This window comes from Bufo bufo, chromosome 2 (assembly GCF_905171765.1).
Source record: "Bufo bufo chromosome 2, aBufBuf1.1, whole genome shotgun sequence".
Lineage (NCBI taxonomy): Eukaryota > Metazoa > Chordata > Amphibia > Anura > Bufonidae > Bufo > Bufo bufo.
This window is the reverse complement of record NC_053390.1, coordinates 435,950,575-435,967,309: the sequence shown is the minus strand read 5'-3', so window position 1 is coordinate 435,967,309 and position 16,735 is coordinate 435,950,575. Positions and strand designations below refer to the sequence as shown.

The 16,735-nt window shown below is 41.7% G+C and overlaps 1 protein-coding gene across 2 annotated transcripts in view; it reads left to right on the top strand.

The window, feature by feature from the left end:
- Positions 1–15,548, top strand: part of EPS15L1 (epidermal growth factor receptor pathway substrate 15 like 1) — a 297,626-nt gene extending 282,078 nt beyond the window's left edge. For both annotated transcript variants that reach the window (XM_040417436.1, XM_040417435.1), the window contains one exon: positions 15,246–15,548. In XM_040417436.1, coding sequence (XP_040273370.1) covers positions 15,246–15,392 — 147 coding nt within the window. In that variant the 3' untranslated portion in view covers positions 15,393–15,548. The remainder of the gene's footprint in view (positions 1–15,245) is intronic.
- Positions 15,549–16,735: the final 1,187 nt, after the last annotated feature.

The window sequence follows — 16,735 nt, the reverse complement described above, 5'->3', positions numbered from 1 at the left end:
ATCGTGCAAAGTTCATTTATTTCAGTAATACAACTTAAAAGGTGAAACTAACATATGCGATAGACTCATTACATGCAAAGCGAGATATTTTAAGCCTTTATTTGTAAGAATTTGGATGATTATGGCTTACAGCTTATGAAACCCCAAAGTCACTATTTTGAGGTACCCTTTGCTCAGGGGGTATGGATTAATTAGCTGACTAGAGTGTGACACTTTGAGCCTAGAATTTTGAACCTTTTCACAAAATTTTAATTTTAAGCTGCATTTATGCAATTCCTTTTAATTTGCATTACTGAAATAAATGAACTTTTGCACGATATTCACATTTTTCGAGTTTCACCTGTATGTATATATATATATATATATATATATAGTAAAATTCCTATAGTACAGCAATCTGGAATCTTGCCAGACTGGTGCTGTCATATTGAGCAAAGCTGTTGCATATTTAATAAATTTTTGATCTCTTTATGCTTCTCTAGCTATAAAATATGTCTTTAAGGGCTCATGCACACGACCGTATGCCCTCCAAGATATACGGTCTGTGAGCGGGCCATATGTCCCGGAGCGGCATACATCGTGCGTACGGGAGCGCATAGCATCATAGGTTACTATGATGCTATGCGCATCAGGCCACCCGCAGAGCTATTGTCCTGCACTCATGAGATCTTATTAGTGCAGGACAATAGTCCTGCGGGCGGCGCGATGCGCACAGCATCATAGTAACCTATGATGCTGTGCGCACGATGTATGCCGCTCCGGGACATATAACCCACTCACAAACGGTATGTCTTTGAGGGCATACTGTCATGTGCATGAGCCCTAATTCTGTCCTATATCTGCTTGCCAGTAAGGAATGTTTGAGAAACATTTCCTTATCAGGTCCTATTTATGCAGGAATAATGGAATTTTACTGTGTGTGTGTGTGTGTGTGTGTATATATATATATATATATATATATATATATATACAGTTGCAAGAACAAGTATGTGAACCCTTTGGAATTATATGGATTTCTGCACAAATTGGTCATAAAATGTGATCTGATCTTCATCTAAGTCACAACAATAGACAATCACAGTCTGCTTAAACTAATAACACACAAAGAATTAAATGTTACCATGTTTTTATTGAACACACCATGTGAACATTCACATGTGGAAAAAGTATGTGAACCCTTGGATTTAATAACTGGTTGAACCTCCTTTGGCAGCAATAATTTCAACCAAACTTTTCCTGTAGTTGCAGATCAGACGTGCACAACGGTCAGGAGTAATTCTTGACCATTCCTCTTTACAGAACTGTTTCAGTTCAGCAATATTCTTGGGATGTCTGGTGTGAATCGCTTTCTTGAGGTCATGCCACAGCATCTCAATCGGGTTGAGGTCAGGACTCTGAATGGGCCACTCCAGAAGGCGTATTTTCTTCAGTTTAAGCCATTCTGTTGTTGATTTACTTCTATGCTTTGGGTCGTTGTCCTGTTGCAACACCCATCTTCTGTTGAGCTTCAGCTGGTGGACAGATGGCCTTAAGTTCTCCTGCAAAATGTCTTGATAAACTGGGAATTCATTTTTCCTTTGATGATAGCAATCTGTCCAGGCCCTGATGCAGCAAAGCAGCCCCAAACCATGATGCCCCCCCCCACCACCATACTTCACAGTTGGGATGAGGTTTTGATGTTGGTGTGCTGTGCCTCTTTTTCTCCACACAGTGTTGTGTGTTTCTTCCAAACAACTCAACTTTGGTTTTATCTGTCCACAGAATATTTTGCCAGTACTGCTGTGCAACATCCAGGTACTCTTGTGCAAACTGTAAACGTGCAGCAATGTTTTTTTGGACAGCAGTGGCTTACTCTGTGGTATCCTCCCATGAAATCCATTCTTGTTTAGTGTTTTACGTATTGTAGATTCGCAGGGATGTTAGCATATGCCAGAGACTTTTGTAAGTCTTTAGCTGACACTCTAGGATTCTTCTTCACCTTATTGCGCAGTCTGCGCTGTGCTCTTGCAGTCATCTTTACAGGACGGCCACTCCTAGGGAGAGTAGCAGCAGTGCTGAACTTTCTCCATTTATAGACAATTTGTCTTACCGTGGACTGATGAACAGCAAGGCTTTTGGAGATACTTTTATAACCCTTTCCAGCTTTATGCAAGTCAACAATTCTTAATTGTAGGTCTTCTGAGAGCTCTTTTGTGCGAGGCATCATTCACATCAGGCAATGCTTCTTGTGAAAAGCAAACCCAGAACTGGCGTGTGTTTTTTATAGGGCAGGGCAGCTGTAACCAACACCTCCAATCTCAACTCATTGATTGGACTCCAGTTGGCGGACGCCTCACTCCAATTAGCTCTTGGAGATGTAATTAGTCTAGGGGTTCACATACTTTTTCCACCTGCACTGTGAATGTTTACATGGTGTGTTCAATAAAAACATGGTAATATTTAATTCTTTGTGTGTTATTAGTTTAAGCAGACTGTGATTGTCTATTGTTGTGACTTAGATGAAGATCAGATCACATTTTATGACCAATTTGTGCAGAAATCCATATCATTCCAATGGGTTCACATACTTTTTCTTGCAACTGTATATATATATATTATTATTTTTTTGTATGGAAAATTTAGTTAATATGAATGTTTTAATTCAATGTACTTGCCTGTTCCTGTTCTAGCAATGCATTTATCCTCTTACTAATATGTATTAAGAAAAGCCATGTCATACCTGGGGGAAAACTCAGCAATAATGCAACCTATAGACTGGTAAGAGAGGAATGGGCGTTTAGACCACTATTTCCAGGATGCTAAATCATTCCTTTTCTTCTGACCTGGGTTGCTATATGTTAACCAGCTTGCAATTTGCATCTCTTGCTGCTCAGACTTTCACTGTTTCTTGCATGTCTGCTTTTGCTATGTTGTATTTATGTATAAAATAAGAATTTGTGTGTTTTTTCAATAAATGGAAACATCTTCAGCATTCCCCTCCCTTTGTGTATTCCTCTGTGGGTCACTTAATGTTTCTACCGTTACATGTAGCCTGACAATGCAGAATCCAGACAGAAAACAGGTTAGTGTGTGTTCTAATGGTTGCAAACAAAATCAAACTCAAAATGACTGGATTTTATTTTGTGGTCTAAGGTAAGGTAACACACCTTACAGCGTTAGTGATGAAATGTGCCTTGTTGGACGCAGTGAAGTGGTTAGATTAGTCATTTTTGGACTTTTAAGGTGAACCTGTCACTATAACAGACCTCGGTATGATGCCTGAGGGTATGGCCGCAGCAGCAAAATGTGTACGAAATGGTGGGGATCTTGTTCTGAAATTTTGTGGATTTGCCACTGATTTTACCTTTTGGATTGCAAATGGGGCGAAATCAGATGCAGAAATCCACAACATAAATTGACATGCTGCAGATTTAAAATGTAATCCTCATGTCAAGTTATTCGCTAATTTTCTAATAGAAAATTACCATATGCATATACCATTTGGATGAGATTTATGAAAATCACATCCACTTTGCTGCTGCTGTAAATGCTATACTCCACCTGTGACCATACCCTTCAACTATTACACTCATTAAACGTATCCCCAGAAAGGGTTTCCACTGTCTGAAGGGTCACATCGACACATAATCCCACACCATTTTTCAGAGATGCAAACTAGCTGGCTAGTTTCACATATGCAGCAGAGTCTCTGTCACGTTGTTCTGGTAGAGAACAGCCTGCGGAGTTCTCCAGATCTGGCATTGCCGAATACTCCCACCCATTGACTATAATAGGATCTGGCAGCTACCCGCCAAATATGCTGGGAATCGGCCAGATTCTCAGGCATTCTTTGCCGGAATTGCCGTCTGGAACACACGGCTGCAGATGTGATAAGTAGTCTAACCAGAGGGGGAACAAGTGATACCCTATATGGTGTCACAGAATAAAGATTTTTTCAGCTTGGTGGGTGGGGGAGTTCAGTGTTTAATGGATTTGGGTAAACTCACTGGTACAGCTACATAGGGTGTCATACTGATGTCATTTTTAATAGTACCGATTATAAAGTTTTAGTGGCAGGGTATCGTTTCTGATGTGTGAGTTTGTTCCATAGGTTTGGTTTGGTTCAGAGCTCAAAAGTTGTGCTTCAGCACGGCCACACATGGTTAGAGATTGGGTCCGTCAGTGCTATGAGTACATTTAAGTGTGTATGGCCAGTTTGAGTCCACATGTTCTTAGTATTCTTTGCAGCGTATCAGAATTCACCCAGCAGACATCGGATAACTGACCCTTTACGATCACTCAGAAAAGCTACTTTACTTTCCAAAATAATAAATGATGATGTAGGAACGTATGTGCACTGATATTTATCAACTGCAGAACATAATACTTTATATGTATCACAAACATATTGTACAGCACTTTACCATTTGTAATGTGCTGTGATATTGTCCCTAAGTGTATAGAATTACTGGGACAAACGGTCCATAGCATTCTGTTTTAATATGAACGTGGTGTTTGCATCTCTTCTGAAACTCTGAAAAACAGATGCAAGGTAAGAATAAGGAATTTGTTCTGATTCGATCTTTATTCCAAGATTTTAGAATTGAAAAGTATTTGTTTTAAAGGAAGATTACAAACTACAAATTGGCGTGGTATTAAAAAGCAGGAAGTGCTTAAAGGAAGATTACCATCAAAATAGTATCACAAATAATACCCTGAATGTGAATATTCCATGTAACAGGTGAATAGTTTATTGGATATATTCATGATATATATCCATGTATTCTACTCCCTGTCGTGGCTCTTTCATTTCCCCCTTTGTTTGGACTTTTAGCACATCAAACAGCCTCGCTTGACTTTCTCAGTCAGACCATTCACTCTGACCAGAGAGAGTCTCCTTTAGTGACTCAGAGCATTACGCTAAGTTCAGTGCTCTTCAGTGGGCACCTTTATATATGCCTATCAAGAGAATAGTATTGTCATTCTAATTCTACTAATCTATTGTTATACTAGCAGATAACATCTTCCCTCACAGAAGCAGGAAGCATACAGTGGTTTCTCTACCTAGATATGAGTTTTCTCTCTCTCTCTCTGCTGAATGCTACAGTTCAATATTTTGTATTTCATTTTCAATGGTACACCACTTCCAAAATGAACAAGGAGAGCAGCCAAAAATTCTAACACAAATTTTCAATTTTCCATGAATATTACCGTAAGTTAAAATTAAAAAGCTTTTTGACAGTCATTTTAAACACAAACTTTCAAAGACTGATGATTGATGATTTTAAAATATCACTGTTTCTTATGTTAGTTATTTCAAAGCATTGTAATGGTCTTTGGTGGAAAGGAAGCAGTTAAATCTCAGGCATTTCAAAATATTCCTTATCCTTTGCTATGCTTACTTGCAGCTGCTTCCTTCAAGACCCCGGCTTCCTACCCTAAACTCAATTTCCTTTTCCTCCTCTGAATACAATTGAAATGTGGTCTTCCTTTGGTCTCCATTTTGAGGCTTAGATTGAAAGGAGAAAGTCAGATGACACAATAAAAGCAACCTACCAAACCACTGAGATTTGGATTTCATCACATTCTTTACTCAAGTTGCTGCATTAGCAAATCTTATTACATGGTTGGTCTTGTGTAAATCAGTCTCTCAGAGAAGACGGTGATAATAGTCTACGGCAACCAAAAAGTGCATAAGTTTCCGACTTCCAATGCAGTTTAGAAAATAGTGGGAACAAGGTTATTATTTTATACATGCCCCAGTTTATTCTGTTCAAGCAGTCTCAAAGCCGAATGGAGGATCTGCTGGCATATTGGACATCACTTTTGACTTTAAGATGGATTATCCTAGAAGTATTTTTATACCCAAACCCTTACATGGATCTGATAACTGAGTATAGACCACAGTTCTGTAGAACTATGGCAGAAAATTAAAACTTGTAGCTGCATAATGGCTGTCTGTAACTGACCTAACAGACTATTCCTTTATCCAGCAGATGTGCAAATTTACCTCTGTCATCAGTTACACTTCTCAGAGGTAGGATGGTGTCTTTCAAAGATGGACAGCACTGAATCCCAGTTTGATATGTAACAGTAATATTTTGCCAAGTCATATATGCATTAGACTTCGTTTGCACTGGCTTCATAGCTTTAATTTAACATAGCAAATCCGAAAGGTCTGAAAAAAAAATCAGGGAAAAATGGTGCTCACATGGAATAAAATATCGCCTGTGCACCTGGTTCAACTGCACAGGGGCCCAGAGCAAGGGAGGGGGCCCATGCCAGTGCCAGCAGAGGCGTCTATTTTTTTATCTTATCATATTTTTCATTCCCTACCTCTGCCAACAGGGTAACCTGGGCACTTTGGTGTGGAGGTCAGGAGGGAGCAGAGTTTTGGGGGGGGCCTGATTAGCACTTACTGTGAATCTGCTGCCGATTTGTGTCTACACTCCATAGCTGAAGGACCTTCGATGATATAGTCATGTGATCTTTTCAGCAGTGGAGGTAGGACCTGTGATGAGGTCACCGTCATGTGACCAGTGCAGAAAGAGGTAGCGCTCAGTAGTGGAGACCTGTGATGCCATGGAATGAATGTAAGTGTCAGAGAAATGCTGGGAGATGTGGTTCTCCCCATTATACCTCCTCCCTGCTTAGTTTGAGGGAAATATGTTATTTAACTGGGACTGTATGTTAGAGAGGCTGAAGGGAGGGGAGGGATGTCGGTTACATAGGACTGTATGTTATAGAAGACTATAAGAAAGATATGTTTTTTACATGGGACTGTATGTTATAGAAGATTGGAGGGAGATGACTGGTGTTAATTACATGGGACTGGATATTTTAGAAGACTGGAGGGTAAGGAGTGATGTTATTTATATGGGACTATGTGTTGGAGGGGGTGAAGGAGGGGATTTAAGTTATTTACATGGGGCTGTATGTTATACCGAACTGTAAGGAAGAGAATTTATTTACATGGGACTGGAGGGAGAGGACTGGTGTTATTTACATGGGGCTGCATGGTATAGAAGACTAAAGGGAGAGGAGTGAAGTTATTTACCTGGGACTGCATGGTATAGAAGACTGTAAGGAAGATAGGTTATTTACATGGGACTGCATGGTATAGAAGACTGGAGGGAGAGGACGGGCATTATAATTTATGGGGGCACTACAGTGATGATTATAAATACTGTGGGCAGTGGTGGAGGGCATTACTACTACTGAGAGCTCTATAGAAGTGCCTTATAGATTATAAGAGATGCCCTATAGGGAGGCCTTATTAGTACTGAGGGCACTGTAGGGAGCCTTATTACCACTGGGGATACTATTTGGGAGTGGCTTCCACCTGGCAATGAGCCCGGTGATGTCACTGGCACTAATGGACATGCTTTAGCGCTGCCTTAACCTGTAAAATGGCTAGGGCAGCGCTAAAGCCACCCATCAGTACCGGTCTGTGTTGGGCCTATGTTCATATATGCATGCATTATTGAGAAAAAATAATAATATTTGAATATATGCAAATGATCCTCTAGGAGCAACGGGGGCGTTACCATTACACCTAGAGGCTCTGCTGTCTCTGCAACTGCCGCTCCCTGTCTACTTTGACAGGGCCTGGCAGTGAAAATATCATCCCACCGGGCCATGTTAAAGTGCAGAGTGCGCGGCAGTTACAGAGAGAGCAGAGCCTCTAGGTGTAATGGTAACACCCCCGTTTGTATATAATAAAACATCATATTTCTCAGCAATGCGGGCACATAAGAACATGGTACCAACACAGATGCCTTCAGCTGCCAAGCGCACACGTAACAGGTCAGTCCTTTAATTGTCCAAGTGTATGAGGGAGTCCTGAGGGATAGCTGAAGGCCTAGGGAGCATTTTACCATCAGCTATGGACTTCACTGGGGGGAGAAAGCTGTCACTAAAGTGCCTAGGGCAGCATCAAATCTAAATATGGACCTGGCTCCACAGCAGTAGCAGGATGTAGTGTCACACATCATACTGCTGGTCTGTGTAGGAGGAGGAGCGGTGCGGCTGGGAATCTGCTGTGCTTCTCCTCCTATACAGACCAGCAGAGCAATGTGTGACACTACATCCTGCTACTACTGTGGAGCGCCAGCGGCTGAACTGTGATCATGAGGAACTAGGTGAGTATATTTTTTTAATTTCCTGTGAAGGGGGCACATATCTGACCATTACTACTGTGAGGGGGCACATATCTGGACATAACTACTATGTACTGGCACAAAGGAGGAATAATTACTATGTGGGGGCATTAGGGGGTACTGGGTGTGTATAGTTATGCTTTGGGCACAGTCAGAGTCGTGACCTAGTATGAAAAGAATATATATACATATTGTAAACATATTCACAAGATGTTTTTTATTTGCACATATATGTTTATATTTGTATGTGTGGGGTTTGGGGGGGGGGGGGCAGGTACATCCTTTGCAAAGGGGCCCTATGCTGCCTGTGTCCGCCCCTGTTCCTCACTGTGATATAACTGCAAGTGATCATGCTGTATGCCAGAGCACACTCTATAAGGCTGCTGCCACACGTCACGGAAGTGCTGCATTTTGGATACAAAAGAAAAAAAAACGCATCAAAGTGTCTGGAATTTTTGCGACAACTTATCTGTGTTTATGCTACATTTCTTTACAGCAAGGAAAAAAAATCAAGTTGCACAATGCAAACTCAAATTACATTAATATAAAATTGAATTACAAACCGGATTCCAAAAAAGTTCGAACACTATACAAATCGTGAATAAAAACTGAATGCAATGATGTGGAGGTGCCAACTTCTAATATTTTATTCAGAATAGAACATAAATCACGGAACAAAAGTTTAAACTGAGAAAATGTACCATTTTAAGGGAAAAATATGTTGAATCAGAATTTCATGGTGTCAACAAATCCCCAAAAAGTTGGGACAAGGCCATTTTCACCACTGTGTGGCATCTCCCCTTCTTCTTACAACACTCAACAGACGTCTGGGGACCGAGGAGACCAGTTTCTCAAGTTTAGAAATAGGAATGCTCTCCCATTCTTGTCTAATACAGGTCTCTAACTGTTCAATCGTCTTGGGCCTTCTTTGTTGCACCTTCCTCTTTATGATGCGCCAAATGTTCTCTATAGGTGAAAGATCTGGACTGCAGACTGGCCATTTCAGTACCCGGATCCTTCTCCTACGCAGCCATGATGTTGTGATTGATGCAGAATGTGGTCTGGCATTATCTTGTTGAAAAATGCAGGGTCTTCCCTGAAAGAGATGACGTCTGGATGGGAGCATATGTTGTTCTAGAACCTGAATATATTTTTCTGCATTGATGGTGCCTTTCCAGACATGCAAGCTGCCCATGCCACACGCACTCATGCAACCCCATACCATCAGAGATGCAGGCTTCTGAACTGAGCGTTGATAACAACTTGGGTTGTCCTTGTCCTCTTTGGTCCGGATGACATGGCGTCCCAGATTTCCAAAAAGAACTTTGAATCGTGACTCGTCTGACCACAGAACAGTCTTCCATTTTGCCACACTCCATTTTAAATGATCCCTGGCCCAGTGAAAACGCCTGAGCTTGTGGATCTTGCTTAGAAATGGCTTCTTCTTTGCACTGTAGAGTTTCAGCTGGCAACGGCGGATGGCACGGTGGATTGTGTTCACTGACAATGGTTTCTGGAAGTATTCCTGAGCCCATTCTGTGATTTCCTTTACAGTAGCATTCCTGTTTGTGGTGCAGTATCGTTTAAGGGCCCGGAGATCACGGGCATCCAGTATGGTTTTACGGCCTTGACCCTTACGCACAGAGATTGTTCCAGATTCTCTGAATCTTCGGATGATGTTATGCACAGTTGATGATGATAGATGCAAAGTCTTTGCAATTTTTCGCTGGGTAACACCTTTCTGATATTGCTCCACTATCTTTCTGCGCAACATTGTGGGAATTGGTGATCCTCTACCCATCTTGGCTTCTGAGAGACACTGCCACTCTGAGAAGCTCTTTTTATACCCAATCATGTTGCCAATTGACCTAATTAGTGTTAATTGGTCTTCCAGCTCTTCGTTATGCTCAAATTTACTTTTTCCAGCCTCTTATTGCTACTTGTCCCAACTTTTTGGGATTTGTTGACACCGTGAAAATTGGAATTAACGTATTTTTCCTTTAAAATGATACATTTACTCGGATTAAACGTTTGATCTGTCATCTGCGTTCTATTACAAATAAAATATTGACATTTGCCATCTCCACATCATTGCATTCAGTTTTTATTCACAATTTGTTTAGTGTCCCAACTTTTTTGGAATCCGGTTTGTATATTAATGTAATTTGAGTTTGCATTGTGTGATTTGATTTTTCTCCTTTGCTGTAAGAAAACGTAGAATAAACACGTTTTAAAAAAAAATCCAAAATGCAATGAATTGTCGGTCATTTCATTGAGGTTCTAAGTAATGCACCTGAAACACAGATATGGTGTTGCCCAAAATGTAACAGGGTATAATCAACACGTGAGAGATATAATGTAGCTGTAGTTCATGGCTGCACTAGCAAGAAACAGCTAGATAAACTGCAGCACAATACTGCACAATATCCACTGATGTTGGTCTCTTTGTGCATGTATCCAGTTTGTAGTGCTAAATAGGCTAGCAAATATCGAACGTCCACATATGTAGTAAATCTAAATCATGTCCCATAGATAGTATCAGATATGCCCCAGCCAGTGGTATGGATAGTAGGTCTCTCCAACAGAACCATTGTACTGTCTAGCCTTCATGTGTAACTGTTGTTTTAGTTTATTATTAATGTAGTAGTTTTAAAATTTTTGTAATATACTTTATTAGTGAAAGTGTTTTTTTGGTACTAGAAAATAGGGTGTAAAGAGTCTTCTTAGTAAAGCTCTAACTCATCATTGCTAAGGAGAGTCTGCCTTCAGTCTTAAGTTCTACTGAGCACTGAAGACCCCTGTGTGTAACCAGTCAGGCAGGGATGGGCACATAGTTAGGGCACATGTACATATTCAGGGACTGGTGTAGTGACAAGAGAGGCTGGAAGCTTCTGTAAGTTACATGCAGGCATCTTCAGCACTCAGTAGAATTTAAAACTGAAGAAGGACTCTCCTTAGGCTACTTTCACACTTGCGTTCGGGGTTCCGCTTGTGAGTTCCGTTTGAAGGCTCTCACAAGCGGCCCCGAACGCATCCGTCCAGCCCTAATGCATTCTGAGTGGACGCGGATCCGCTCAGAATGCATCAGTCTGGCGGCGCTCAGCCTCCACTCCGCTCAGCAAGCGGACACCTGAACGCTGCTTGCAGCGTTCGGGTGTCCGCCTGGCCGTGCGGAGGCAAGCGGATCGGTCCAGACTTACAATGTAAGTCAATGGGGACGGATCCGTTTGAAGATGACACAATATGGCTCAATCTTCAAACGGATCCGTCCCCCATTGACTTTCAATGTAAAGTCTGGACGGATCTGTTCAGGCTACTTTCACACTTAGAATTTTTTTCAAACTATAATGCAGACGGATCCGTTCTGAACGGATACAAACGTCTGCATTATAGGAGCGGATCCGTCTGAGCAGACATCAGACGGACCCGCTCTGAACGGCAGTGTGAAAGTAGCCTTAGTAGTACTCAGTTTTAGGGTACTACTTGCGGCAGAGGAATCCGGCAGGCAGGCCGTATGCCAACAGAAAGCATTTTAAGACTGATCAGGATCCTGATCCGTCTGGAGCCTCTTTCACACTTGCGTTGTTGGGATCCGGCATGCACTTCCGTTGCCGGAGGTGCCTGCCGGATCCGGAAAAACGCAAGTGTACTGAAAGCATTTGAAGACGGAACCGTCTTCCAAATGCTTTCAGTGTTACTATGGCACCCAGGACGCTATTAAAGTCCTGGTTGCCATAGTAGGAGCGGGGAGCGGGGGAGCGGTATACTTACAGTCCGTGCGGCTCCCGGGGCGCTCCAGAATGACGTCAGAGCGCCGCATGCGCATGGATGACGTGATCCATGCGATCACGTGATCCATGCGCTTGGGGCGCCCTGACGTCACTCTGGAGCGCCCGGGGAGCCGCACGGACGGTAAGTACACTGCTCCCCCGCTCCCCGCTACACTTACCATGGCTGTCAGGACTTTAGCGTCCCGGCAGCCATGGTAACCACTCTGAAAAAGCTAAATGTCGGCTCCGGCAATGCGCCGAAACGACGTTTAGCTTAAGGCCGGATCCGGATCAATGCCTTTCAATGGGCATTAATTCCGGATCCGGCCTTGCGGCAAGTGTTCCGGATTTTTGGCCGGAGCAAAAAGCGCAGCATGCTGCGGTATTTTCTCCGGCCAACAAACGTTCCGTACCGGAACTGAAGACATCCTGATGCATCCTGAACGGATTACTCTCCATTCAGAATGCATTAGGATAATCCTGATCAGGATTCTTCCGGCATAGAGCCACGACGACGGAACTCTATGCCGGAAGACAATAACGCAGGTGTGAAAGAGCCCTTACAAATGCATTGCAAGAACGGATCCGTCTGTCCGTTTGTCATACGGACAAACGGATCCGTTACGATTTTTTTTTGGTCTGCGCATGCGCAGACCGGAAGGACGGATCCAACATTCCGGTATTTTGATTGATACATTCCTATGGGAAAAAATGCAGGCTACGGCATTCAGGCAATTGTTCAGTTTTTTTGGCCGGAGATAAAACCGTAGCATGCTGCGGTTTTATCTCCATCCTGATCAGTCAAAAAGACTGAACTGAAGACATCCTGATGCATCCTGAACGGATTGCTCTCCATTCAGAATGCATGGGAATAAAACTGATCAGTTCTTTTCCGGTATAGAGCCGTTAGGACGGAACTCTATGCCAGAAAAGAAAAATGCAAGTGTGAAAGTACCCTAAGGCTACTTTCACACTGGCGTTTTGGCTTTCCGTTTGGGAGATCCGTTCAGGGCTCTCACAAGCGGTTCAAAATGGATCAGTTTTGCCCTAATGCATTCTGAATGGATAAGGATCCGCTCAGAATGCATCAGTTTGCCTCCGTTCCGTCTCCATTCCGCTGCTTGCAGCATTTTGGTGTCCGTCTGACGAAACTGAGCCAAACGGATCCATCCTGACACACAATGTAAGTCAATGAGGACGGATCCGTTTTTACTGACACAATATGGCACAATAGAAAACGTTTTGGCTATGTTAAAGATAATACAAACGGTTCCGTTCTGAACAGATGCATGTGGTTGTATTATCTGAATGGATGCGTTTGTGCAGATCCATGACGGATCCGCACCAAACGCGAGTGTGAAAATAGCCTTAGCTTTACTAAGAAACATATTTCCCTGATAAAGAATATTACAAAAATGTGTAACATCCCTGTCCCTACACTGTATTAAAAATACGTTGAAAGAACAGTTACACTTTAATTATTCTCAGTCTGGCAAGTGTGAGTTAGGCCTCATGCACACGACCGTTGTTTTATTCCGAGTCCGTTGTGCCGTTTTTCGTGATTTTCTGCGGACCCATTGACTTTCAATGGGTCCGTTGAAATCTCGGCTAATGCACCGTTTGTCATCCGCGTCCGTGGTTCCAGTCCGTCAAAAAAATATAACCTGTCCTATTATTTTTGCGGAAAACGGTTTGCAGACCCATTCAAGTCAATGGGACCGCTAAAAAACACGGAGGCACACAAGATTGTCGTCCGCGTCTGTTTTTTTCCTATCATTTGCATGGCAAACCTGTCTTAGATTTTTTTTTTACTTTCCTTCATGTCTGGTGATGCTCCAAAAATAAAGGAAGACACACGGAAACGGAACCCCATTTTGCGGAACGGAACACAACAACGGTCGTGTGCATGAGGCCTTACTCAGTGATTTGCACACTAGATCTTAAAATACTAAATAATTGAAACACAAGTTATGATAGAAAGTTGCACAACTTTTCAGCATAAAATTGCTATGTTTTAAGGAGCACCTGTCAGGTTTTTTGCATTCCCAATAAAATTCTGGAGCACTTTTACTCAGCATTATGCTATTCCTCTGTTATTCTTCCTGGTAAAGTATGAATAAATTGACAATTATGGTACCACTGGTGTAGTCAGTAAGGTACATCTGTACATAGTGATTGGACAGAGTCACTGTGTGTAGGAACACACCAAAGCAGTACCACCCAGGAGTTTAATCATCCATTTCCAGATGGAACAGCACAACACAGAATTCTAAGACAAAGTGCTCCTGGTTTGTTGAGAGAGACAATTATTTCCTAAAACAGACCTGGCAGGAGAGCGGTCCTGTCCTCTTTAATGATATGAGACCAGATCCTACAGTAATGCTGTGTAACTCTACTAGATCACAAGGACAGATCAGTGTTTCCAAGCTATACCTCCTGACATACGCCACCGTGCACATGTATACTGGGCTTGAGCGAGCGTGCATGTGTTCACAAACACTTTGGCATCAGCTTATCTCCTTCAAGAACAAAAAGGATCCAACGTCCCACCATCCTTTCCTTCACATTTTCATTGGAGAGAGTAGGGACACTCTCATACACATTAGAGGGTTATGTGGTCCCTGCAGGTTCGGATGACTTTATTGTAACATGTATGACCATCATAAGCCACAAGTCAAATAAATTACATCAAAGTACCCCCAAAGCTATGTTGATGAGCATGTATTCACATTAAAAGCACAGAATGGGGGTAATGCAAGGTACCCCCTTAGGGGGAGGGAGGGTATCAAAGGTTAAGAACCAAGACTGCAGATGAGATAAACTTTGCTCCGCTTTTTTTTTTAATGATCTGCAATCTTTTGCACCAAGCTTGGTACATGTTACAGATCATATTTCTCATGCGTTGTGCAACACTTTCTCAGTCTAATGTGTTTTCTTTTTGAAAGATATTTAACCCCTTGAAACAGTCCTTCTGTATTTCATGACCACCAGCATAGGATGCAGGAGTGACCAGTGACTGTTGCTAGGTACTGAACAGCCTGGAACCTGATCTCAATATTAACTGGCATACTCCTAAAGCAACTTTCTTTCTACGACTTTTGATGGAAGGATTTGTTGGTTAGAAAGTAAACATAATAAAAAATGATTTATAACACAAAATATGTTGTGTATAGTTATCGCTATCATTTAGATTGCTTTATTTCAAATTCTGTGTATGTAACCGGTAGGGTGGTCTCCATTGGAACATGAGCTGTCTGGCTGATTATAAATGGTGTATAAAGTTCTGTCCAGTGTTGAAAGGCACAAAGGCTGATCTTTTTATTTTCATATCCCACAGTTTGGGAACGAGGAGCAGCAGCTAGCGTGGGCCAAACGAGAAAGTCAACGGGCAGAGAAGGAAAGACTAGACCGTTTAAAGCGCCAGGAACAAGAAGATCTGGAGTTAGCAATTGCTCTCAGCAAAGCAGAAATGCCCAGCTCTTGAGAACTGCACCCATACCTCTCTTGTCTATGTGACATTATGCCAACTATATGACAACTTTACTCTGAAAAAAAAAAAAAAAAAACCTAGAGAGGGAATGCTGAATCCACCATCTGTTTCGACATCCTAATTTGTCAACTAGTCTTTCACTGGGAACCAGTGACATCACTCATGCACCATCTATTGATGGAAATATTACTCCGGACATATCTCCACTTAGGAAACTGTTAAAAGCATCTCAATGTATGTCTCATTTTATTTGTGTGTATGTGGACATGTTTCCTGTTACATTTTCCCACCAACAGATCCAGAATGCCATAATGCTAGACATGGTATCAGAATATTATACTGTAATATAAGGGCAGCTATTTCAGGAGTAGATACAAAATTGGCAGCATTTCCAATAAACTGCAAAAAAATGAGAATCAAAAGGGTTTCCTAATGTAAAGTCGAGAGATTTCTGATATGATTCATTTATTGTGTAACTCCAATATTCGGCCCTGTGGACTCTCTCATACGTAGATGTGTGTTCTATATGTCATTTGGGTGTTTGAGGTTTATGATTTTGAAACCATGTATATGATCTGTTCATCTGCAATAATCCATACGTTATCCATATTCCACAATCCCCTATGGCATCAGTCTTTGAAAATGGATGATATAGATGCTGAATTATCTTTTAAAGCCATGGTACAAGGTGTTGGTGTCACCCTACCTTTTGAGAGTATTATTGAATTAATATATTATTTTTTAATTCTTACATTTTAATACTGGCTTTTTCTCTGTGGGACCAAACTAAGTTTAGATTTAAGTTAAAAGCCTAGTTACAGGTCCATTATATATCAAGCACTCCTTCCAGTTCTAAATGCGATGGGATGCATTGGCTTTTACATATGAGAAGTAGGCAGCCAGCTAAAAGCCACCGAAGACCGGCAACCACCAGAGATGATCTGCCAGACAATTTAGAATTTTTTTTTAACTATCTCATTGTGGTTGTGTTCCAACTTTAAACCTATAGCAAGTATTGTCAGTATGCTATCCCTAAAATTAAGCATTTATTATATATGTGCACAATATGCAGGATGAGCTGTAGAAATGAATTGTAACATGTTTACTTCAATGTTTGTCACATAAGCCTTGTTTTTTTTTTGTTTTTTTTCTCGGTTTTTGTTGCTGGACATTTAGTACGTCTGTTTTTAGCCATGTCTGAAAGCTGTGAAAAAAATAATGCAGATTTTTAAGAGTTAACTGTTCAACAGAGGGTTAACAGGTGCCCTTGTATTCCTCTCTTGTGGTTTTATAGCTGTGGTCAAGAGATAATTGCTTAGAAGTCACATGCAAACCTC